Raw genomic sequence first — 25,791 nt, forward strand, 5'->3', positions numbered from 1 at the left:
AAAAGCCCACTGCTTGGTGGACAGAACTTCATTAGAGCCTCAGGCCCTCAGCAACCCCCCGGGGGGTCTCGTCCCCAGCCCTCAGCATTGGCCACCCCTTCCAGAGCACATTTATTTGGGAGTTGGAGACGAGATATGGAAGCTGTACTTTACTTGGCTGCTCAGGACCCACTTACATCCAATCCCTCAGCAGGCCGCAACTGCTGCCCAGTCCTGCCTGTTCAGTATATGGAACTCCTGGCCCAGGAGGGCTGTGGGGGAACATGGCTACCCCCTCAATGTGGGGAGGTTATAGGGTGTCCTCAGTGAATCCAGGAGCCATAAGGCTGAGGTCCAAGAACACGTTGCAGCCAGGCCCTTCCACGCACACACTTCTGGGGTCAGAGTTGGCTTGGGGTGTAAGAAACAGAAGAGGGCCCTGAAGGCACCTGCCATCCTGGGAAGCACAGGTAGCTGACACAGGATGGCCTAGCTGCAGGCAGGCAGGGAACACATCCTGCCAGGCCTAAGGGGCCAAGATCTTGAAGGTCCCAGCCTATCAGGTGGCCCTGGGGTGCTGCCTGGGCTCCAGCTTTTCAGTTGAAAACTTCCAGAAATGACAAAAGCAAAGGGTTCTTTATGTTAACACAGACAGGCAGAGAGACCACCTTGGTCTGTAACAGAGGACCCCAGCCAAGGCCCAGGGCCAGCCCTGTGACAAGGACCCTGTGCCTGACGATAAGGACCCTGCAGCCGATGGCAAGGATGAGGACAACTGTCCTGGTATCCAAGGCTTGGCACCACTCAGAGACCTCACTCCAAGAACATGCTGGCTAGCAGCCTCAGGGCACTGCAGACTGTCAGGACCCAGCTGGCAGAAAGGTGACCCCACTGACCCACGTCACCACACTGCAGGGCTTCCCCAAGCAGGCCCTTCTCACCCGGAGGGCAGCAAGAGTCCTGACCTTGGGATGGACACTGAGGGGAGACCCAGAACTGCTACCCAAAGGTCGGCCCAGACTTCCCAGCCCAGAGACCCCCTTCCACACACAGGAGCTGCCACACTGGTAGCAAGCGGGTTTTATCTCAACTGAGAAGTCCCTTTCCATCCAGAGGCCTGGGAGCAGGAAGAACCCGCCACCCAGCCGCAGCAAGCCCCTCCAGGCAGACAGGATCCCTGAGTCCAATGTGTAAACACCCACTCCAAGAAAGGCTGGCCCCCGGGGAGGCCCCAAGCCACGGCCTGCCAGGCCACAGAGGTTCCTCCAGACCATGGGCCAGGGCACATCCCAGGCCACCAGCTGGAGCAGAGCTGCCTGGCGGGCTCCTCCAGCTCCTCTCTGAACACGACTCAGCAGCCTCAGAAGGTGACCAGAGGGCCCAGGGCCATCAGGAAGCTCCCTGAAAGCCAGTCTGCTGGGACATCAGGGACAGGAGTCAGGAGTCGTGATTTGATTTTCTTGAGGATGAAGGCTGAAGGTGCTTGGTGAACTGGTCACCCTGAACCCCACACCAGCTCACATGGGGCTCTTGTTCCTCACACCACTCTAATTAGAAGCAAGAGACCAGGAGAGCCCAGAGCTGGGGCAGGAGCATTGGCGCTTGGCAGCCGCCCTGTACCATAGGGCCCCGTGACACATGCCAGGCTCGGCGAGGCCACACTACCCCCTCAGCTATCCCAGCCCGGAGCCGCCCTAGGAGAGGGCCCAGATGGGCAAGGGGTGGGCTTCTGTGTTGAACACATAGGTGTCCAGGCTGAGCAGGTTCTGGTCGTCGGAAAACAGCAGATAGAGGTACTTCAGGGTCTCCCCCAGGAAAAAGCTCTCCATCTTGTCCCTAGGCTCAGGCTTGTGGGGGTTCTGGACATTGTTGATGGATGTATAGCCACCTGAGGGGACCTGTAGGAGAGGCAAGGCCTCTGAGACATGGGCTGGGCCCTCCCACAGTCCCGACAAACCCAGTGCAGGCTTGGGCTGGAGAGTGCCTCAACAACAGCCCCCAAAAGTCAGCTGTGCTTCTACTAGGGACCCCTGGAAAATGCCAGCAGCCTCTGAGTGCCTACAATAGAAACTCTCTCTCCAGCATCTGGGCTGAGGGACCTCAGCAAGGACGGACAAGGGCACAGGGTCTCCAGGGCCAGTGCTTCAGGTACAACTGGGCAAAAGGCAGGGGCAGCTGGCTGGAAGCTGGGACAGCTGAAGTCTTGGGCCCCAGGCCAGGGGACAACACACAGAGCCAGGTGTCAGGGTGGGGCTATGTCTGCCTCTGGATCCATAGTGGTGGTTGCTGGGCCTGGGCAGGGCATGACCTTCCCTGAACTGGGGCCATCTGTAAGACAGGACGCCAAGCATCTTGCAACCACAGGGTGGGCAGTGCCCTGGTCACTGCAGCAAGTGCCTCTCAAACAATGGGCCACACACTCTTGGGAGTGCAGCAGGGGCCCTTCCCAGGAAGGCGTGGCCCAAGAGACAGAGTTCCAGAGCACCCAGCCCTCCATGCACAACAGGTCTCCGTGCCAGAGCTCAGCGGGCAGCTGTGCTAGCTGGGTCGGACAGAGCTGGCATGGTCACCTCCAGGCCCCCAGAGCTGGCCCCACCTTGCCACCACTATCCTGGGGCACTGCCAGTCCTCAGCCAGTTGACCTGTGGCGCGAGGGCAGCTGGGGGCTCACCCGTGTATACTTGTTGAAGCTCTGCAGGATCTCCCAGCCCCAGTCCTGGTACTTGCGGTCTCCTGTGGTGCGGTACAGGTAGAACAGGCTCTCGACGGTCTCGGGCCGCAGCAGGTTGTGCCTGTCAGCTGGCTGGGAGGAGAGCAGCGGCTCAGGGTGGCAGCCCCGTGCCCAACTCACCCCCAACACTCTCAAGCACAGCCCAGACCCAGGCTTACCTTGACCTTCACGTCCAGATTGTCTGTAGGAGGGTAAAGGTTGAAGTGCACGATCTCAGGGCTTAGGCCTGTCTCCATTTGTCGGTTCATCTGGTAACAGGTTTCCATGAGTGCCCGGGCCAGCTCCATGTGGTCAGCAGGCAAGCCGTGGTGGACGCCCAGAGCCAGCGTCCCTGGCAGGAAGCACACGAGGTGGTCCTGGAACCAGAGCGTCTCCTCACAGCTGGACCCCAGGCCCACGCATTTGGCTGGCCCATGCTGGGGCCAAGCACACCAGCCTCCAGTTCCCCGGAGGGAGAGCTGCAGACAGGCAGCCTGAGCAACCCTCCTCCTGGGCAGAACTACAGGGATGGATGCAGTGTCCAGGAGAAAAGCTGCAGCACAGGCTCCTCCCAAGGGCAGGTGACCCAGGCATCACAGGCCCCTCCAGCCTGCCTACAGGCACCTCTGGACCTGCCGCAGGTCAGGCACCTGAGGCAGGGCTCTGAGGGCTGGCCCTGGGACTGCCATGGGGAAGGCCAGGTCAGGAGAAAGGGTCTGCCTGTGACCACAGCCCACGTCCCTTGTTCCCCTGGCCAGGGTTCCCCTGTTCCTCCTGACATGCACTCAGGGGCTTCGAGACCACAAAGAAACAGGTGCCTCCCTAAGGCCCACAGCCCTTGAGACTCACCATCTTGGCACTGAAGCGGTCGTGGGTGAGCTCCCCTATGAAGGTGAGCTTGTTGGGCTCCGAGTGCCTCACCAGGTGTGTTTTTATCCCCTCAATGGCTGCAAGGTAGTCCTCCAGCAACCTGTGGACACCACGAGTCAGCTCCCCCTGGCCTCCGCCAGGGTCACAGGACCAGGCAGGTCACTGCCTAGGGACCAGATGCTGCACACAACCCAGGCCCACATATAGGCCCTGAACTCCTGCCCAGCTGGGTGCTAGCAAGGTGTGGGCCTTGCTCAAGAGCCCAGCCCCTCACTCCTATGAAGGCCATGACAGGGAAGTGCACACATAGGAGCCAGGCCATGCCTGAGGCGCTGCGGCTCCTGTCCAAGGACGGGGCGGGTGGGTTGGGGTCCCACATCAAAGGCAGCAGAAGCAGGCCTCACTGTGTCTCCTGCTTCCCGCCCTGGATCCACTGCTTCAGCAGGTACTCGTAGTAGCTGTCGGCCCTGGCGCCCAAGGTGAACACACCCAGGTGGGTGAAGGAGCCGCTGTGCGTGTTGATGAACATGGGCACCAGCCCATCCTTCTTCCCAGACAGATGGTGAACGTGCCTTGTCACCTCCTCCGCGGCCTCCTGCAGCACAGGGAAGAGCGGGTTTGCTGTAGGCGGTCCTCCAGCCCCTTCAACCCACGATGCAGGAGCACCTCATCAGAGGTCCTGTGGAGCCCTGCGGCTCTCAGCCAGTGCCTCATCAGACTACAGGGTCTCTTCCCAGACCACGGACGGCCAATGTGCTGGGCCACTTTAACATAACAGGGAGACCCAGGAGCCCAGCCAACGGGAGCATCCAACAGAAACAACTCTCCTTCCATGGTGACACCAGACAGTCCGCTTGGGCCAGGACGGCCCAGGGGTTAGCACCAGCATGGCAAAGGCTGGCCCACCTTAGCATGACACTGGCATGCACATGGAGCCCCAGGCAGCCACAAGGCAAGACATGGGCAACGTCCATGGCACAGCCTAGCAGAGACATGAGGGCAGGCATGGACAGCTCCCGCGGCGAGGGGTCTGCACACCCCAGACTGGCCACAGAGCCAAGGCCTCCCCTCATGACCCCAGCCATGTCCTTTTGCAGCTTAGAAAAACCCACTCTGACATCTACCTGCAACCTCAAGGGACACTGAGCAGCCAAAGCAGCCTTCGAGAGGGCAGACTGGGTAGGGGCTCCTGCCTCCGCATGTGCAGAGCCGCAGCGGCCAGAACAGTATGCTACTGGCATGAAACCAGAACAGGGCCCAGGGGGACACCATGGGATACAAGGTGGGAGGCTGGGGACAAGGGGGCCAGGGCCATCTGATGAGAAAGGACAGCTTTCCAACAAATGAGTTGGAAACTGGACCTCAGAAGGAGTGCGGCTGTCCCTGCCTAACTCCACAAGAGGGCTGACACAGGGGAGACCTGCATCCTGGACACAAGACTGAGCCTGCACAGCTGTAGGGGGCACCACGGCAGAAGGACCAGGGCCTGCGTCTGTGGGGATTTCTTGACACCAGAGGGACGGGCCAACCTGACCTGCACAAAACTTAACACGTGTACTGAAAGGCACTATGAACAGTGCAAGAGACGGGCAGCCAGGGGGAACACACTCAGAATCATGCATCCGACCTGCGTTAGCATAGAGTACAGATGGAAATCTTTAAGCTCAATAAGGACTAACAAGTAGGCCAGGGCTGGGGCTATGGCTCAGTGGTAGAGTGTTTGCCTAGCATGCATGAGGCACTGGGTTCCGTCCTCAGCACCACATAAATGTAAAATAAAGATATTGTGTTCACCTAAAACTAAAAAATAAATATTAAAAAAAAAAAGTAGGCCAATGTGCCAGGTGCCATAGTACACGCCTATAATCCCAGCGGCTCAGGGGGCTGAAGCAGGAGGATCGCAAGCTCAAAGCCAGCCTCAGCAATGGCGACGCGCTAAGCAACTCAGTGAGACCCTGTCTCTAAATAAAATACAAAACAGGGCAGGGGGTGTGGCTCAGTGGTGGAGTGCCCCTGGGTCCAATCCCCGGTACCAGAAAACAAAAACATCAAAACCTGGAAAAACCCCAAGTGTGCAACAACCCATGAGTGGATGAGCAAAATGAGGTCCCACGCCACGTGAGAGGGGCCTTGAAAGGACAGGCTGGCAGGGCTCCACTGCCACAAGGGCCCACAGGCAGCGCCATGGCAGACGGGAGCAGGTGCTGCCAGCAGCCAGGGCACCAGCCTTCCATTTAATGGGGACAGTTTCAGCTTCACAGGATGAAGAGGGCTACACTGATGCATGCTGGTGACAGTCACATGGCACTGCAAATGTCCTGAGACCAAAAATGTTAAGATTGCAAACTTCACGTGCATTTTCTCACACTAAAACAAAGTCAAAAATCCCGAGAAGAGAGATCAACACGCACCCGACTGCACCAGCGATGAGGAAGGGTTAGCTTCAGCAGGAACCCAGTCCTACCTGGAACTTCTTGACCCCCGTGAGACGAGAGAGCTCGCGGAACTCCAACTGAATGCTTGTCACCTCGGACACTGTGCTGTCTGAGGTCCACTGGGGTGGGTGGGCAACTCCAGTGCCGATGTTCACATCGGAGTATGGAATCTTGGAGGGCGTCATGAAGGCTGGCATTAGCCGATTGCCAAAATCTTTCTGACATAAAAGCAAGCAGACAACCGGGCTCAGGTCAGAGCCTCTTCCATGCTCAGAACTCTAAGGTGCCACCCATGGTCATCCAGGCAAGAGGCAGCGTGGCGCTTGGTACACCCAATGCACATCAGCAAACAGGAGCTGAGCATGATCCCCCCCTGCCGGGCAAGGCAGCGCCAGGCAGCACCACTCAGCTATCTGCCCTTCAGGGCAGGACCAGCAGACACTCACAGCCTTCCTCAGGAAAAGCCTGTCCCCGGACAGGTGGTAGGTGCTCAGGAGTCCGCCCAGGATGCGGATGGTACTCTCAAACAGGTTCACATCCACGTCTTTCTTAAAGTTTAACTTCTGTGACACCCACGTTCTGGCTTCTTCAAATTCTGTGACACCACAGAGTGAAGTTACAGGTATGTCATTCTCCTGCAATCCATCTCCTAAGCCTGCTGGGGAGACTCATCCTGCAGGGTTCCAGGGCCAGCCCCAAGGTCATGACCTTTCAGGCCCACCAAGTGGCCCAGCAACTGCAAACATTCCCCAGGACTGGACATGATGGCAGCAATGCTGCCAACTAAGCAGGTCACTTGGACGGAGGTGACACCACCAAGAGAACAGCCCAGGGCAGGCCCACCTCAGGCCTAGAGGGCCCTCTGACAGCCCCATCATAGTACAGTGCCACAGCAGACTGGACATACCTCCTGGACATCCTCTAGGAGGCCAGGGGACAGCTCCTGAGTGGGCCTGGGAGGCTGGACACACAAATAGGCCCCAACCGTGCCACACACCCACCCCTGTGCCCAGGAGGAGGGTAAGCCCGGCACGGCTTTCCCAGGTGTCACACAGAACAGCTTGACCCTGCCCCAGAAATGAGCCATTACCTTGCTTCAGACCCAAAATCCACATGGTGTCCAGGGCGTCGATCAGAGTGAGGCCCAGGCCGAACCATTCACTGAAGGACCTGGACACAGGCCTGAGCTCGTCGTGGCCCCAAGCAAACTGGCGGTACCCCTTCCACGCATGTCGAAAGGCCTCGATCACCCCTTCCTGGCGCTCGTTTAGGAGTGCTAGAAGAGGGAACACGGCCATGGGGATGTGGTTCTGGTGCTGCTGTCAGGGCACAAGCGGGAAGCCCTCCAGGCAGAGCCCAGCAATGGGCCCAGGTGAGTGCAGCAGGAGGGACACTGGCCAGGGCCAAGGAATGTTGGGCACACAACTATGATCCCAAAGACTGAGGCAGGAGGCTGAGGCAGGACTGTAAGCTCAAGGCCAGCCTCAGCAACGTAGAAAGTCCCTGTTTCAGAATGAAAAATAGAAAGGTCTGGGATGTAGCTCACCAGTAGAGTATCCCTGGGTTCAATCCCCAACACCAGAAAAAAGAAAAGCCCAGGCCGGGAGTCAGAGAGGCCATGGGGGGGCCCTTCAGACAGACATAGCCTATCAAGCAGATGAGGACTCCAGAGGCCACACTTAACTACACCAGGCATTCAGCCCCTGTGGAGCTGGCTGTCCCCTGTGGCACAGGGGCCTCTATTCAAGGCTTGTGAGGGCAACACTCCCACAGCCCACTGGGACAAGGTCCCCCTTTTGTGGTGCAGGGGGTGAGGGGCACTCTACCACTGAGCTACATCCCCAGCTTTTCTTATTTTTTGAGACAGGGTCTCACTGGGTTGCCAGGCTGGCCTCAAAGGTGATTGTCAACCTCCTGAGCAGCTGGGATCGCAGGTATGACCACTGCACCCATCCAAACCAGCCCTCTGAGGCAGCAGACAAGTGCAGAGGCTGGGTCTAGTAGTGTGCAGGAGGGATGTGGGCACAGGGTACCCTACCCCAAACTCGTCCCATTCAGCCACACTAGCTTTGGAAGGCCCAGGACAGGGCCCTGTGGCGCTGAGGCTGGGTAGCCCTCCACAGGTGCACAGCATCTCCTGCTGCTGTGAGACATGGGCACCGCCTCAGGCCCTCAGTCTCTGGCCTGGTTTCACGGTGCTTCCTCCCACAGACCGAGCTCCTTCTACAGCTGCAGCTTGGGGCTCCTTATCCTCCTGCACCTGGAGGCTTTGGCAGCAGAAGCAGAGCAGGGACCCACGTGTGGGCCCTGGCAGTGAGTGACCCAGGCCTTAGTCTCCCTGTCTATTGGATGGGCATGTGCAGGCACTTACCTCAAAGGGCACAGTGAGTGCAGAGGCAGTGACAAGTGGCCCTCCACAGACGGTGCTAAGACCCCAGGGACCACACCAAGCACAACGCTGTCTGTGTTACACCAGGGCACAGCCTGGCCCAGGCAGTGAAAGCAAACCTCCCAGATACAGCTCCTCTCCTGCTGCCTAGTGCTCAGACCAGGGGGCCAGGGCCACCAAGAAGCCATGGGTTGTTACCAGGGCTGAGAAAAGCATGTGGGCCCAAGAACCTCGGCTGGCTGTGGATACTGAAGGGCAAGCTCCCTGGGTCCGTCAGGCAGGAGGACACAGCATGGATGCAGAGAGCACCAACCACCAGCTTCTTGGATACAGGCCCAGGTGAGGCAGGGGCAAGTGGGGCCTTACCCGGTTCTTTCTGTATCCTGGTAACCAGTGGGGAAGGCTTGGCAGGGGCCTCTGCTCTTCTCAAAGGGAGTCCAGTTCCCTGCTCGGGCTCGATCACTGCACCCCGCCAGCTTCAGGGAAGGGAAAGCAGTCAGCCAGACCAAGGGTGCACGTCCACCACGCCCCACACCCTCACACCACACAAGACCCATGTCCAGAGAGTCCTATCTCTGGGGGGAGGTACACGGCCACAGAGCAATAGGAAAACAACTAGTTGGTCCTGATGTGCTCCAGGCCATCTAGTCAGGATCACAGTCATGGTCACGGTCACCTGAATGTGGACAAGACACCTGGGCTGCTCTAAGCAAGGGGAGAACCTGGGGTTAGAGAGCACGGAGTGGTACTGAGGCCAGCAGGGGACTATGAGAAAGGGTGCTGCAAGGGAAAGGGAGGCCAGAGGTGAGGGCTCCTAAGGCGAGTGACCACATAATTTATCATCCACACTGAGTCAAAGCGAGATGGACATGGCATGAAGGGCTGGTCACCTACACTGGCATTTTCCCTACTCACAAGATACACAGTAACCCAATGTCCCTTTCTGGGGTTTGGCCTGATGGGCAACACATAGGAATAGGCAAAAGGTTTGCCACGCAACACTGGGGCTGAGGACTGGCTCAAATAGTCTTTTGTTGTTGTTGTTACAGGGGATTGAACCCAGGGGCACTTAACCACTAAGCCACATCCACAATATTTTTTTGTATTTTTTTTATCTAGAGACAGGGTCTCACTGAGTTGCTTAGGGCCTTGCTAAGTTGCAGAGACTGGCTTTGAACTCATGATCCTCTGGCCTCAGCCTCCCGAGCAGACAGAATTACAGGCATGTGCCCTGCACCCAGCCCAAATAGTCTCCCAAACAGTCACTTAATGACCTCAGCTGAACTGGTTCCAGATTAGCTTAAGGCCTCTTGATTCCACTGAGTGCCCACGACTTGGGAACACAAGTTCAAATGCTCTGACTCTGAAAGTAAACCTCCTTTTATTCATGCAACATGATTAAGAACTTCCATGGGCTATGGTTTTCCCTCAAGTACATGTGTCCCTGCGGGCTGTCTGCCTGGGTTCCTGAGCCCAGCCTCTGGCCCTGTCTTTGGGTTCAGCTCTAGAGGCTCAGAGGACCTGCTCGGGCCAGCCCACCTGGTTGAGCTCCCACTCACTGTGTGCAGAGTGCTCAGGGCTGGGCCTTTCTGGGAGCAGGGTGTGAACAGACCACACCCCACCAGGCTGCCTGCCCTCTGCAAGTCCAGGCCCACCCCACACTCTCACCCTTGGTACCTGATGATGGTCCGCTGTGTGTTCTCTTTCTGATGAGCATCCCCCGGGGCTGCTGCCCGCTCCTTAGTGTCACCCTGTGTCCCAGCCTTGGAGTCCGTGTTGGGGGCTCTGATCTGCAGGTGGGGAGGCCCCCGCCGGAAATGCTTTCGAGGCCTCTGGACAAAAATCAGAGTCTCAGGTGAGACTGCCTATGGGCTACACTTCTAGGCATGCCAGGGTCCCCCAAGGGCACACCTTCTCCGGAGAGGAGGGGGACTGGTGGGTCCACTCAACCTCAGGGGGTGATTTTGATTTTTAAGCACATTGCAGGCTTGGGAGATGACCTGCTTAGGAGCCTGGTGACAAAGCCAACTTGCTAGTCCTGGCCTGGACAAAGACTTGAGAACCCTGGTGGAACAGTTCAGTGTCAGAGTCCTAGAAGAGCAAGCGTGGCAAGGACCATGACTCTGGATGGAAGACCCAATGGCGCCACTCTGCTCCCCACTGCCTGCTGCCCGTCCTGGGAAGATTGAAGGATACTGTGTCCTCACATAGTACAGGATCCAAACAACACAGGGTGACCCTCTGCTCCTCCACACTGAGTTAGCCCTGGCCACAGGCTTGGTGGATCTTCCAGCTCCATCCTCCATGTTTCCACAGCAGCAGGCACCGAATACCACTTGGCTTAATTTATATGTGATGAAGGGGTTCTCAGTAGATAAACAATTTATTGAATCATGCTATATCTATGCCAAGGAAACCCCAGCTACAGCCAGGCGCGAGGGCACACACCTGTAACTCCAACTACTTGGGAGGTCAGCCTCAGCAACTAAGCATGACCCTGTCTCAAAATCAAAAAGGACCGGGGCTGGGGCTGGGTGGTTAAGTGCCCCCTTGGTTCAATCCCCAGTACCCAATCCCTTCAAAAAAAGAAAGAAAAGAAAACCCAGCTATAAAAACCTGTAAAGGGGACACTCTCATGATATGTACAGAGTATCCAGGACACAAATCCACAGACAACTGACCTAATTGTGCACACACATCCACCTAAATAAAACCTTTAAAATAAATACACCAAATCTTTCAAACACTTCTCTGGGTAGAGTGGCAATGAGTGTTTGGTTTTTCCCTTTTATACCTTTTTCAATGTTTCAGTTTTCCTTCCTAAGCATCTATAATGTTTGAGATCAGTCACAGCATACAGATTAACAGAAAAAGGTGTGGCAGAAACCAAACCCTTCACTGCCAGATTTTCCAGGAAGAGCCAGAGGCTAAAGAAGAGGTTCACAGGCTTCTGAGGGCAGCATGTCCCCCAAGTCCATGCAAGAGAGACCCAGAACGTTTGCTGCGTGCTGCCCCAGCCCCTGCTGGACACCAGATGCAGGCTTCCAGAAAACCCCAGAGCAGTGTAGCACATCCTCACGCAGTCACGTGACTCCGTGTGGCAGCTGCACCATGCAGATGCAGCCTGCACACACCGACCCTCCCATCCAACAGAGCAGGCCCCCAACTGGCCAGAGGCACAACCATCCCATGAGGCCTGTCTTGTCCCTCACCACCTGCCCCACTGTGTGGTCTGACCACAGCACCACTGTTTACAGAAGGACAGAGGCTGGTCAGTGCAGGTGGTAGGCATCCCCCTGCTTTTCTGTACTTGCCACCACCTCCACGGAGCATCTAGTAATTATAACAACTTACATATTTAGGTTAAAAAAAACCACAATGCCCCCCATCTAGAGTAAAGGGCCAACACAGTGGGCAGCTATCTGGCCTTAACCTCCTAGCCCAGAGCTAATCCTTGGGAGGAAGCTCCCTAAGGCTGCTCTCAGCAAGGGCTTCTGGTCTCTGTCCACATGACACCCTGAAGGGATGTGAAACCTCCACCTGCAGTCTAGAACAGTGCCCATGGAGAAGCACCTGAGCCCAGCCACGTCTGGTAGGCCCAGTCATGGACATGTGGATAACAGTAACCGATACCTAAGAGCACAGCAGCTATACTGCCATGGGTGCCTGTCCTAGCTCTCAAGGGGCTCAGGTCTCGTCCTTCTCCATTCTAAGCCTCTCACCCACAAGTCATTTTGCAGGTCCTCTTCCTGCCTCTGACCCATCCCTGGACTCTACTTTCTCTGCCCTGTTCCCTCACTCCAAGTTTCTTAGCATGGATGCCCCAGGGCTTGGATTGGTCCTTCCCCGACTCCTACATAACACACAACACACACCATCTCTACCTGGGAACTTGCCACATCTACTTCCCTTGCCCTGTGATCCTGACACAGTCCATCTACTGAATGCTCCCAGGGACCACTAACAAAGCAGTACCAAATATAGGGCCTAAGTATGCCCAGACTGCTTCCTGATCAGCACTCCACTGGCCCCTCTGCCTGGGGACCCTCACTCTCTCCCTATCTCACACCTACTCCCATGGAGCCTTCCTTCACTGCAAGGCTGCCCATGGTGAGCAAAGCTCAAGTCTCCATTCTACCTTCCCTGAGTACCTAACATTGTGTCTCCACTGGGCCACCAGTGTTCACAGTCAACATCATGGACGTGGCTCTCTGCTGAGATCATCCTGGGCACATCAAGAGAAAGCTCTAGGGGCTGGGATTGTGGCTCAGAGGTAGAGCACTTGCCTGGCATGCATGAGGCACTGAGTTCGATCCTCAGCACTACATAAAAATAAAATAAAGATATGTGTCCATCTATAACTTAAAAAAAAAAAAAAAAAAAAAAAAAGCTCTAGTGCCACCCTCCTCCAGGCAGACCCAATTTTCTGCTCCCTGGCCTGGCCCTCTGGGAATCTGAACTCTTGCTCAGGTAGTTTTACTTTTTCAGGCCTGCTCTGTTCACCCCAACCAGAAATGGGCTTCTCAGCCTTCAGCTGGACTCTCAGGGCCACGTCCTCAGAGAGGCTGCCCTCAACAATGGCACCACCTCTGTTTCCATACCTCCTGCTCCTCTGCACACAGGCCACACCATACCTCCTGCTCCTCTGCACACAGGCCACACCATACCTCCTGCTCCTCTGCACACAGGCCACCTGCCTGGTCCTGTTTGTTGCTGGCTTCTCACTTGCCTCTTCACCAGCCTCTCTCCCTCATCGCTGTGTAACCTGCACCTAGTACAAGAGCCAGCCCCAGCAGGTTTCAAAGAAAATGGAAGAAGAGTACACCTCTCTCTTTCCCCAACTCTTATGCAACCAGCAAGGAATGAATGTTAGATGAAAATGCAGAGACTGGCAGGGACAGTGTTTCTTCTTAGTCTGCTTGACACAGCAGCTACTGTCTTGGAATGCTAAACGGAGCCCAGCTAAACTCCATCTAGTGTTTACTGGAAGTACCTGAGGCAACATCTTGGAAAACGCTGGGCTGGCGTCTGCCTTCTGAGGTGCTGGTAAGACAGGAGGGTTTGCTGGCTTCAATCCAGGGACTTCTGGCATCATCTTCCGCTCTTCTGTGGGCTTGCCACTCAGAGCTGCAGGAGAGAGTCCTGTTTTTCAACTATCCCCCAAGGACAGAGACTTAAATTGCTCAGCAAGAAATGTCTAGACAGGTGTTATTTGTTTCAGGAGAAGAGTGAGACCTCCAAGAAGTCACTCAATTTGAGAACAGCCACAGGAAATAAAATCTTTTTCAAAGCAATTGACAGTGTGTATCCTTATGCACAGCACCAAACCCCAACACACTTTACCTTAATAGCACAACATGGTGGCAAACAGGCAATGTATTTGAGCAACCTCCAGAAGCTCTGCAGCCAGGAGCAACAATCTTAGAGAAGCTCAAAAGTGATTCTCCACTGCCTTACAGAAATCTGCTGGTCTTTCCAAACACTCAGTAACAAGTGCTAGGAAACTAATGCAATTATCAAGACTGAATGACCAGGAGACAGAGGGTGGAGACAGCAGTGTTGACACCAGACTCCTAGAGAGCAGCCAGCCAGCATATGGACATCTGTGCTCCAAACAACTGGTCACAGCTGGCTCCACTTCTCTCCTCTGCATTTCTTGCAAATATGCTGCTACATATACCTGCTGGAGCTGTGTACTGCAAGGTTGTATCTGCCCTCTGACAAGTGTCCTCTAGCACCCCTGGTGCTTCTGATACCTTTCCACTGGTCTGCCATATGGATGTAGGACAGGAATCCACAGAGAATCAGAAAGGCCAAGAGAAAGATAATCATGTTCTGCTGTAATCTCGACAGCTGCTTCCATTTCTAAGGAAGGGACAAAGAATGACATTTCTTAGTGAAGAGCGACAATTGAGAATCTCCTCCACTGTCACGGATTCAGGGCAGAGAAGTTCCCCATCAGCAGGGTTTACGTATTACATGTAATACGTGTGCAATGAGAATAACAACGACAAGGACACTCGGATCCAGTTGCATGGGCACTGGTGAAAGACTCCTATAATCGATGCGGTGCATCGATGCCTCTCCGGCCAAGATCACCGTGAACGCCCCAGCAGGAAACAGAAGGGCGCACGACCCGTTCCCGTCCCAGGGGAAGCGACACCATCTGGAAGCCGGGTGACCCGCCGCGGACCGGCCTGCGGCCAGGCCAGAAGGACCCCAGGCCCAGCGCCGACGACCCGCCGCCCTGCAGGCGGTCGAGCGCCGCGCAACCCGCCGACGGCCCGCCCCGACTCACTCTCCAACACGAGCGCCGCCGCCGGCTCTTGCTGTTGTCGTAGCTCTCGCCGACGCTCAGGGTCACCGAGATGAAGTCCCGGTGAGGCGCCGACGCCGGCGGCGGGTACATGGCGACCGCGCCGGCCCGCAAGCTCCCGTTCGCCGGCGGTGTCAGGAAGCCCGAGTCCGAGAGGCAAAATAAACCGCCATAGCGGAGCCGGCCGCACCCCGCCCATCCTTCTGTTCCAAAGTGCGCACGCGCCGCACCTTCCGCCGGCCATTCCGCATGCGTCTTACCCAGCTAGTCCCACTGCGCGCGCGCGCCCCTCGCGGCTCCCAGTAGGCACTATCCCTCGTACGGCGCCTGCGCGAGGTTGCCCGCGCCTGCGCCGTAGCCTCAAGTTACTGCGGTTGCGCCGGCCCTCGTCTGTGAGTCTCTGTCTGCGGCTCCAGGACTTGATCTAGGCTTCCGTTGCGGCCGTCGGCAAGCGACCAGGCCCGAGAGGGGGAGCCGAGTCCCCAGGTCATGGCGGAGCGCCCGGCAGGGCCCTGCATGATCTGGCAGCCGTGGAACCCGAGCACCCTGCCGCGCGTCCTCCCGCCCAGTCCGCCTCGCGCGCCTCCTTCCTGCCCGGCGCTGGGCCGGGTGGCATCTGCGCTGGGGACCCTCCCTTCCCGGGGCCATCTTCTAGTCTCCGCTGGTCTCTTCCTGAAGTAGGATAGAAGGCGTAAAAGGAACAGGTGGAAAGGAGAGACGGAGGAAGGACAAGGAAAGATTTTGGCGTAAAGTTCCGCATACTTGCCGGGCCTGTCATCCAGCCTCTCCGGAGGCTAAGGCAGGAGGACCGCGAGGAAAAGCCAGCCTCGGCAACTTAGGGACCCTGTCTCGAAATCAAACTTGAAAGTCCTGGGGATGTGGCTCAGTAGTTAAGCCACCCTGGGAGCCACCCTGGGTCCAATCCCTGGTACCAAAACGGTTTGGGATACTCTTCCAGGCCTGTCCCTTCCAAGTCAGTGGGAAGTCACTCGTGGTAATCACCTTGTCAGTGTTCTTCGGCGCGCCGGTAAATAGGTTCTGCCAAGAGATGTCACTTTCAGAAAGCTATAGTCTATGGGAGTTTGCACGTTTGCTATGAAGTAGATGGTGGACGAGACCACATCCCTACACACCTCTCACACCCACTTTCACCAGGTTTGCTCTAAAAGAGCTGGATCCCCAAAACACTCTCTCAGTGCGTTCTCCCTGGAATGTGTATTTGTTTCCTAAATAGATCCTCGTCTGTGTCTCTGGTGCCTGTGGACGTTCTCCATCACTGGTCCCGGGATCCTGTGGGAAGTGTCTGGTGTGAACTCCTGTCCTTAGAGTTCTCCCTCTGCTCCCTTTACTCCCCCCGCCCCGTGGTGCTGGGGACTGAACCCAGGGCCTTGAGCCTGCCAGGCAAGCCCTCCACCAACTGAGCTGTGTCCCCAGCCTCACTCTCTTTACTTTCTTTTTTTTAAATATTTTTTTAGTTGTCAATGGGCTTTATTTTGTTTATATGCGGTGCTGAGGAGGGAACCCAGGGCCTCTCCCATGCCAGGCAAACGGCCCCTGAGCCCCAGCCCAGCCCCCCTTTACTTTAAAGGGTTAGGGTTAGTCCTGTTTCCAGGACTGCCTAGATTCTTCAGAACAGGGTTCAGCCAAGATCCTGTGGGGGTATGACTTTTGGGGTGATAACAGGGGGAGTGAACCCCGATATTCACCACATGCAAGCCCAACTTTCACTGCCAGTCTCTTTAGGCTTCTGCTGTGATAGTTCTGAAGGTGGATTCTCATAGTACTCTTGAGGTACTTCTGTGATACGCACAATCGTGTTTCATGCTCCAGTTAAACTGGTCTGTCCTGAGCTGCTACTGGTAATGAGGAAGCATTCTCAAACCCTGCTTTGCTAAATCATGCTGATAGTCATGTGAATTTTCACCTTCTCTTTGCACAATATTTGCCCAAGTTTTGCTTGTTTGTTTTTGGTTCTGAGGTTTGAATCCAGGGACACTTAACCATGCTTAAGCCACATCTCCAGCCCTTTTTATGTTTCATTTTGAGATAGGGTCTCACTAATTTGCTGAGGCTGGCTTTGAAGTTGTGATCCTCCTGCCTCAGACTCCCAAGCCGATGGGATTACAGGCGTGTGCCACCATGCCTGATCCTGTTGCAGTTTTAATCCCTGATGTTTGTGTACCTGTGTGTATATATACACCACCCACACACACATGCGTGCACACACATGTATTATATGTAAATATATGTATTTCTAAAAGAAAATGTCCTCCTTGACCACCTTAGTCAAGACAGACCCACACCTTACTGGCAGCCCCACCTCGGGGAGCACAGTGGCGGTACTGACGTGGTTTGTTTTGCGTCTGACCTGGCCATGAAGAGGCATCTGCTGTAAGTCAGTTTTTACTGAATCTTACCTGACCACCCCATCCTGGAAGGCCTTTAGATATTCCTAAGGGCTACAAGGTCTGTGTGTCGGCATTGTTTTTAGGATCATAAGTTCTCACACAAAAGAATTACAAATTCAAGCACACCTGGATTATTTAAGATCTCAGGATATTCTCTCCGCCTCTGGTGTTTATTTATTTATTTTTGAAAATCAGGCATCGAATTGAACCCAGGGGTGCTCAGCCACAGAGCACACACATCCCAGCCTATTTTTTTTTTTAGTTGTAAATGGACACAAGACCTTTATTTTGTTATTTTTATGTGTTGCCGAGGACTAAACCCAGGGCTTCACATATGCTAGGCAAGTGCTCTGCCACTGAGCCCCAGCTCAAGTCCCCAAGCCTGTTTTTTATTAGAACTTTATAGTCTGGGGCTGGAGATGTGGCTCAAGCTGTAGCGCAGTCGCCTGGCATGCGTGCGGCCCGGGTTCGATCCTCAGCACCACATACCAACAAAGATGTTGTGTCCGCCGAGAAATAAAAAATAAAAAAAAAATAAAAAAAAGAACTTTATAGTCACACATAGCTGGATTCATCCCGACAAACTCGTACATGCATGGAATTCGATTCAGTTCCTGATCCCCCCGCCTTTTCCCTCCCCTCTTCCATTCTCCTTCTTCTGCTGGACCTCCTTTTGCTATTTATTTATGGATGATTGGTTCTTCCACCCATGCATAAAGATCATAACAGGGTTTTGTAAGAATTCGCTTTGCATTGCCTGCTCTTTCCCATCCCTGTAATCTAGATCTCCTACATTACTGACCTCTGATCTTCCCTTTATGTAATCCAGTCCTGTAACAGGGATTGAACCCAAGGCTCAACCATTGAGCCACATCCCCAGCCCTTTTTATTTTTATTTTATTTTGAGACAGGGTCTCACTAGGTTGCTTACAGCCTCGCTAAATTGCTGAGGCTGACTTCAAACCTGTGATCCTCCTGCCTCAGCCTCCTGAGCTGCTGGGATTATAGCATGCACCACCATGACCAGCTCTCCTTCCTTTAAAGATTCTTTTTAAATATTTATTTTTTAGTTGTAATTGAACACAATATCTCTATTTTATTTATTTATGTGGTGCTGAGGATCGAACCCAGGGCCTCTCATGTGCGAGGCGAGCGTTCTACCGATGAGCCGCAACCCCAGCCCTAAAAAAATTTTTAAGTCAGTGTCTCACTAAGTTGCTTAAGGCCTCTTTAAATTGCCAAGGCTGGCTTTGAACTGGGATTCTCCTGCCTCAGCATCCTGAGCTGCTAAGACTGCAGGCGCCTGTCAGTAATTTTCAAACCCCCAGTGTCACCTGGAACCAAATTTCCACCTTGATGGTTTCAATGTCTGCCAGTAGGTGGCAGCAATGAGGCAGGTTACTATTATCTAATTCTGCTTTAAAGGTTTAAGCCTTTTGGATCCTGGAATATGGGATAGACAAAAATTGTCTGATCCCCAAACCCAGTTTGTGGACATAAATTATCCTTTCCTTTTCCCCGAATCTTTTCAGAAAAAAAATGCAAGGAAAAAAACTCTTGAAGTGTGCAAATTACAAGATTATAGGTAATTCAGCCTCTGTCACTGAGAATTTACCCCATGGAGCATAGTAAGTAATGGAATAATTTTAAGGCAGAGGGCTTAAGGAGTTGATTTCCTTCTGTGGTTCAGCCTTGCCTTCATATGTGTTAGGCAGTGGAGAAATATGGCCTAAAAATGGGACTCAGATTTAACACATCAACTTGATTCATTCTGTAAAGGGAAATAAAAATGGACAGAGATCCCACATATTCAAGCCTTTATGACCCTGTATCAAAACCTGAAATCACAGAGCTTGTAAGGTGTCATGCTCAGACCATGGAGGATTCATTTTTAGGTGCTCCCAACAGCTTCCTCGAGCACCCATTGCTCAGAATGCAGGACCAGCAGCATCCCAGAGCCTTCGTTTGAAAGCCCTGGACAAAATTCTGAGCCTCCCTCTCCCTCTTCTCCACCCCTTCCCCTCCCACTATCTGCTCCTCAGCCTCGTTACCAGGAACTAGCCCTGCAGGGCAGTGAGGCCCCTCCTGACCCAGCTTCTAAGCCCCCCAACATGGCCTTCTCCTGGAGGTGCTGGGTGAGACTTGACCCTTTTCCATGACTGACTGGCACAGGTGCTTTCTGGAGGACCCTGATGTATTCCTGGAGGAGCTCCAGGCCCTGACGTTGTGCGTCATCCGTGGGGGCGGACCCAGTCATCTTCCCACCTGCTCCCTCCTGAGGGAAAGACCCATGAACGGGCAGCAGCAGGGCAAGTGAGCAGCCTGTGGGAAAGGATACTGTCCCCAGCCAGAGTCCAGAGTCCACTGGATTGTCAGAAACAGAGCCGGGGCAGGAAACTAGGGACCAGCCTGAGTGGACCATGTAGTCATGAGGAGGTCAGGGGGACACTGAGACAAGGTGGAGATCCTGCTCTGTTTAGGGGGCATTTAACTCACTTAACTGAAACCTTTCAGAAATGTACTGATATTGATACTAACTCAAGTGAGGGATAAATGTTAGGGACAAACTTGATCAGCGAATCAGCTCTTGATAGTAAAAGAAAACTTCAGACAGAAACAGGTGATGGAACTTCAAACTAATCAACTTAAAAAATTTGGCCTCTGGAGTTTTCAATAGTAGGGAGACAAAGTAGAAAAGGACTTATGAGCTGTGTGTTGACCTTGCCTGGAATCCCATTGATTCAGGAGGCTGAGGCAGGAGGATTGCAAGTTCCAGGCCAGCTGGGCAACTTAGCAAGACCATGACTCAAAAAATAAAAATGGCCAGGGATGTGGCTCAGTGGTAAAGCACCCCGGTTCAATTGTTAGTACCTCAAAAAATAAAATAAAAAATAAAAAGCTCAGAAGGGATGCATGAAGACTGGAGAAGTAGCCCAGGTGCCCTAGCTTGGGGTTCTAGGACTTGGACTTCAGAGATACCCAGAGGCTCCTTACCAGGAAAGGGGAAGTAACTTGAGACCTGGAAATTGGTACTGCTGCAAAAGCATGGTCCTCGGAGCAGACAGCTCCAAGTGAGGTCCAGCCACACCTGGGTTATGCCCCTCTGCAAAGAGGGAAATCTCTGAAGATGAGATCGCTTTCTTTCCAAAGAGAGGGGAGGCCCTCTGCTTCCATTATGGTTGCCCTGGCAGACCAAGGCTGCCTGAGCCTCTGAAAGCACTCTTTGGTCAACTGACATCATGGCAGAAGAGTCCCAGGTGACTCTGGAAATGCAGTAGAGATGTTAACTTCCTTTTGGACACACAGGCTCAATTCTCTGCTCTGCTTGAAACTCCTGGACCCCTTTCTATCTATCTATCTATCTATGCTGTCGATGAACACAATACTTTTAGTTTACTTATTTATTTTTATGTGCTCTACCACTGAGCCACAACCCCAGTCCTCCTGGACCCCTTTATAATCAAACTTGGGTTGTGACTGGTGTTGATGGCCCCCATGAGGCCCAGCAATTTACAGTGTCTTCACCTGGAGATCTGGAGAACTAGTTTCACTCAAGCCTTAAGTTCTTGCAGTATGCCCCTCACCTTTGCTGGGAAGAGGTTTTCCAGCTTCTCCAGGTGCCCCTCTGTGTAGCACCAAGACAGCCAGCCTCCTTGTTTGGTAGGTACATTAGTAGCAAGGCCAACAGATGAGGGAAACAGATCTGATGGTGTTTTATCTTAAGCAGATCCTCAAGTCTGGGGACCTAAAATTCCAGGAAAAGCAGTTAACACCCAGCTTGCTTCTGTTTCCTTGAACCCCAGTTTATACCCATAAATGGCAATATCCTAAACAGAGACCCGCCCAGGACTTCAGCCTCTCATCTCTAAATCTCAATATGGTCTTCTAGTTCATGCCAATCCCCACGTTACACCCCCATCCTTTCTGTGTCAAAACCAAGTAGGGATTATGGGTTAGTCCAGGATTTGGGGGCAGTTAACAAGGCTGCAATCGCACTGCACCCTGTAGTTCCTAACCTGTCCATGGTCTTTACTCAGAGACCCAGTGGATCTGCCTGGCTCACTGCTCTTGATCTCAGATGCTTTCTTCTGCATCCTGACTCACAACCGCCATTTCTTTTGGAATGGACTGATCCCGTTGTCATGGAAACTGCCTGGCATACTGTGCCCGTGCCGCCTCCGGGACTGAGAGGCATCCCCACTGGGTTGGAAATGCTTTAGCAAAGGAATCAAGATCTCTAACTCTTAAAAATGGGGTTCTGCTCCAATACACAGATGATCACCTTATCTGCATCCCCACCAAACAGTACTCTGGTAATAACACTCAGACCTCTTCACTTCCTGGGAGCCCCAGGATATCGAGTGTCTCCACAGAAGGGCTCAGATCTCCCAACAAAGGGCAAAATGTTTGGGCCACATCCCAGCTCCAGGGAAATGAAATCTCACCCCTGTGAGAAAAGGATCCTTTTAAAAAAAGACTACCTCAGACCAAAAGGCAGCTGAGAGCCCTCCTGGGGATGCCTGGGTTTTGCAGATTCCCAGCTTTAGACTTGCAGCTGAGCCACTCTATGAAGTCACACAAGGGGCTGATTATGAGTCCCTATATTGGACAGGAAAATAGCAAAAGGCCTTTCAAAAGCTCAAGGACTTGCTGCTATCTGCCTCAGCACTGGGTGTTTGCCAGTTGGGAAAGCTGTTTGCCCTACATGTGGCAGAAGACAGGGAGTGGCACTGGGAGTCCTCAAAGCCTGGGCCACCCCGAGACCCCCCGTGGGTTATTTTTCTAAACAGTGGGGTTAGGAGGCCTTCAGAGCCCTGACTTCATTTACCACCTGCTGCTCTGCTGAGAACCAGAATTGCTCCTGAGGCCTCTCCAGCTGAGCCCTGATGAGATGCCTTGCAGGAGACTTTCCTGAGCTCAGATCCTGTTGCTGAACCTAAGACACAGGAAACCATTAAATGTGTCATTAATTTAGACCAAGTTAAAAAGCTTTATTAGAATACGGCAACAACCCTGGCTCCTGATGAATCAACCTGTATATCAAAAGTACAACCTGCACAGGGCACAGTGGCCACACCTAGGGTCCCAGCAACTCAGGAGGCTGAGGTAGGAGGATGAAAAGTTTCAGGCCAGTCTAGGAAACTTAGTGAGACTGTCTCCAAAGTAAAAAGGGGAGGGATGCAGATTGGTGACAAAGCACCCCTGGGTTTAATCTCCAGAACCAAAAAAAAAAAGTACGACCTGGTGACTGCATCTTACCCAATGTCTGGAGAAAGGACTCCCTTTGGATTAGTTTCTTCTAAAACAAAAGGGTCCCTCTCTGGTTCTCCTTGATACCCGACGGCTGTTAAATCACAGGAACACAGTTTGTGGGTTCATGCACTTAGAATTAAACCTGTTCCTTCAGACACTGTAGAAATAAACTTCATTTTCTTCTTCTTTTTTTTTAATATTTATTTATTTATTTTTTAGGTGTAGATGGACACAACACAATGCCTTTATTTTTATGTGGTGCTGAGGATCGAACCTGGGTCCCGCCCATGCTAGGCGAGTGCTCTACCACTGAGCCACAATCCCAGCCCCTCTTCTTTTTTTTAAATTGATTTTTAAAATATATGACAGCGGAATGCATTACAATTCATATTATGCATATAGAGCACATTTTCATATCTCTAGTTATATATAAAGTATATTCACATCAATTTGTACTTTGGATAATGATGTTCATCACATTCCACCATCATTTCTAACCCCCTGCCCCCTCCCTTCTCCTCCCACCCTTCTGCCCTATCTAGATTTCCTCTATTCCTCCCATGCTCCCCTCCCTACCCCACTATAAATCAGACTCCTTATATCAGAGAAAATATTTGACATTTGAAACAAGCTTCTTATGAGACCTGGAATCCATCTCAAGATTCCTACAGGGCCTGCAATCAATATTATTCTGAGCTGTTAGAAGATATAAAAGTATTGTTCAAGAGAAACGAGAATTCAGGATAAGCCTGTTTTTGTATACCACTAAGTGGCTTTTTGGTGCTTCTATGATCTACTTTCTAGTTACTTTGGGGCTCACAGCATATCACCAAGTATCAGCGAATCTGGCTCTTTATGCCATCAAATTGTTTTTTGGCCTTGCATATAGTTTTTATAACTGCACCATGTCTATTTGAACTCAGGCTCATCCACTAGCTTGCCTCCTGACCCTTACATCAGTCTCCCAGGGAGAAACTAACTCTCCTTGACTGGGCCCTACAATATGTCAGAGATATTAATGAGAATGCCTCATTCAGGACATCTGAGTGGCCTGATGCGTCCATGAGAAAGGCCATCTTCTCAAGCCAAGTGGCCCTTGCAGGAGCATGTTTGGATCACTCTCCAAGAACTCATGAGAAAGCAACAAAATGAAACTACCACTTCAAGGCTCACACTGGATCTGATGATTCCCAGGGTCCTGTCCAGTGTCTTGTCCATGAGACCTTAGGAAAGAGCCATGGAAAAGATTTCTCTCTTACTGAGACTAATGCTCAGATGTGGCATTATGCTGGGCCATATTTTTCTCAAACTCCCAAGACATCTGGGATAAAAGGTGATAATGATGGATACCTGAAAGGTTATCTTGAAATGTGGGATAAAAGCATTTGGCTAACATCCTTGTGGGGCAACTCAACCAAAAGGCATCACCCTGTCGGGAATAGAAATCACTCTCTTGATCCTTGGAGCAATTCCATGTGTAGAATGGGATGATCCCCTGCAGAAAATTGCAGTTACACAGCTCCACCCAGAGACGATGGTTGATGCTGGTTCCCCACCAACTGGCGGTGGCGGGCAGGACTGCTTTCCATCCCCAAATGGCACCCAGTGGCTGTGTGCTACCGGCCTTTGACCCTGGTTACCTCCCAGCTGGATGGGAAGGTGTTCGGGATGTCCTGGGGCACAAAGACACTGGGTTGACTGTAGAGGGTCCAGCTGACTTCCCAAACTTGCCACTCCAAGGGGCACCATCTGCCTTTCCCTGGTGCAATATTCTGGCTTCTCCTGTCATTCCCTAAGTCGGGCTTGAAGATGTGATGAGGCACACCAGGTCTGTTAGCCGGTGTACACAGAAGGCCCTCCAGACACAGTGCTAGCATCTCCTGGTTAAACCATGAGAAAGGCCATCTTCTCAAGCCAAGTGGCCCTGGGTATATTAACTGCAGCACAGGGAGGAGACTGTGCAGTCAAGGTGGACTGTTGTGCTCCTGTCCCGATAGCCCTGGGAATATGTGTCCTGCATGACAAGACCTTGGTGCTCAACAGGAAGTCTGATTCTGCCTTAAGTTTTAATGCCGTCCTACCCACCTGGTCTTCTGAACAACTGGGTGGGAAAAGGCTCTTATTTTCTTAGCCATTGCACTTTGCATAGAAAGCTTCTTTATTTTCATTTACGAATATCTTTCATGCCCATGCCTTCTTTTCTAGGCTACCAAAGAATGCTTCTAAAACCAGCAAATCCCGACCTTCCTTTGTCAGGACAAGATTCCCCACCCTGGCTAGGCAGAGTCATTGTCCCTTATCAGCCTGAAGCAGCCAAGGAAGATGGACCTGCTTAGTAGGGATGCTACCGACCACATTATATTGTGTGCATGTGTGAATATGTTACAGTGAGTCCCAGTGTTATGGGATTGTAATGCACCAGCAGAAACATGTTTAAAAAGACAGACCTTCTCCCTTCATCAGTTCTTTTTTTCTTAAATATTTATTTTTTAGTTGTAGTTGGACACAATATCTTCATTTTATTTATATATTTTTATGAGGTGCTGAGGGTGGAACTCAGGGCCTCACAGGTAACAAGTAAGCGCTCTACTGCTGAGCCATAGTCCTAGTTCCTTTGTCAGTTATTTTTTTTTTAAAGAGAGTGAGAGAGGAGAGAGAGAGAGAGAGAGAGAGAGAGAGAGAGAGAGAATTAGAGAATTTTTAATATTTATTTTTTAGTTCTCGGCGGACACAACATCTTTGTTGGTATGTGGTGCTGAGGATCGAACCCGGGCCGCACGCATGCCAGGCGAGCGCGCTACCGCTTGAGCCACATCCCCAGCCCCTGCAGTTATTTTTTTAAAATATTTTTTTTAGTTATACATGGACACAATATCTCTATTTTGTTTATTTTTATGTGGTGCTGAGGATGGAACCCAGGGTCTGTCACGTGCGTGCGAGACGAGCGCTCTACCAGTGAGCCACAATCGCAGCCCCCCTTTGTCAGTTTTTTTTTTAATTGTTATGTTCTTTTTTTTTTGAGAGAGAGAGAGACAGAGAGAGAGAGAGAGAAATTTTTAATGTTTATTTTTTAGGTTTTTTTTGGCGGACACAACATTTTTTTGTTGGTATGTGGTGCTGAGGATCGAACCCGGGCCACACACATGCCAGGCGAGCGCGCTACCCCATTTGAGCCACATCCCCAGTCCCCCTTTGTCAGTTCTTAAGAACAAAAACTTGAGGCTGGGACTGAGCTCAGTGGAGAAGCTCATGCTCAGTGTGTGCCCTCGTTCCATCCCCAGCCTCAAAAGTAAATAAATAAATAGAATTTTATAAAACAATAAGGGACTGATGTCTGGGAAGAGAGGATGAGGTAGGATAGAAGACATAAAGATGTAGGTATGGGCTGGGGATGTGGCTCAAGTGGTAGCGCGCTCGCCTGGTGTGCATGT

At 52.6% G+C, this 25,791-nt stretch overlaps 1 protein-coding gene across 4 annotated transcripts; it reads right to left on the reverse strand.

The window, feature by feature from the left end:
* Positions 1-148: 148 nt before the first annotated feature.
* Man1b1 (mannosidase alpha class 1B member 1) lies at positions 149-14,887 on the reverse strand. Of its 4 annotated transcripts, none has more exons than XM_026395524.2 (13): positions 14,682-14,887; positions 14,140-14,248; positions 13,377-13,510; positions 10,061-10,215; positions 8,750-8,859; positions 7,085-7,270; positions 6,441-6,589; positions 6,024-6,212; positions 3,964-4,154; positions 3,539-3,659; positions 2,869-3,066; positions 2,651-2,782; positions 149-1,877 (listed from the first exon to the last, which is right to left on the reverse strand). In XM_026395524.2, exons 1-13 carry the CDS (start codon positions 14,790-14,792, stop codon positions 1,674-1,676), a joined length of 1,989 nt encoding a protein of 662 aa, XP_026251309.1. In that variant the 5' UTR covers positions 14,793-14,887; the 3' UTR covers positions 149-1,673. The 4 variants fall into 4 exon arrangements, with proteins under 4 accessions (XP_026251309.1, XP_026251311.2, XP_026251310.2 ...); XM_026395526.2 differs by having other exon boundaries at positions 1,696-1,877; positions 2,651-2,778; XM_026395525.2 differs by lacking the exon at positions 149-1,877 and adding an exon at positions 1,897-2,307 and having other exon boundaries at positions 2,651-2,778.
* Between the last annotated feature and the right edge of the window lie 10,904 nt (positions 14,888-25,791).

The sequence above is a fragment of the Urocitellus parryii genome, chromosome 4, assembly GCF_045843805.1.
Source record: "Urocitellus parryii isolate mUroPar1 chromosome 4, mUroPar1.hap1, whole genome shotgun sequence".
Lineage (NCBI taxonomy): Eukaryota > Metazoa > Chordata > Mammalia > Rodentia > Sciuridae > Urocitellus > Urocitellus parryii.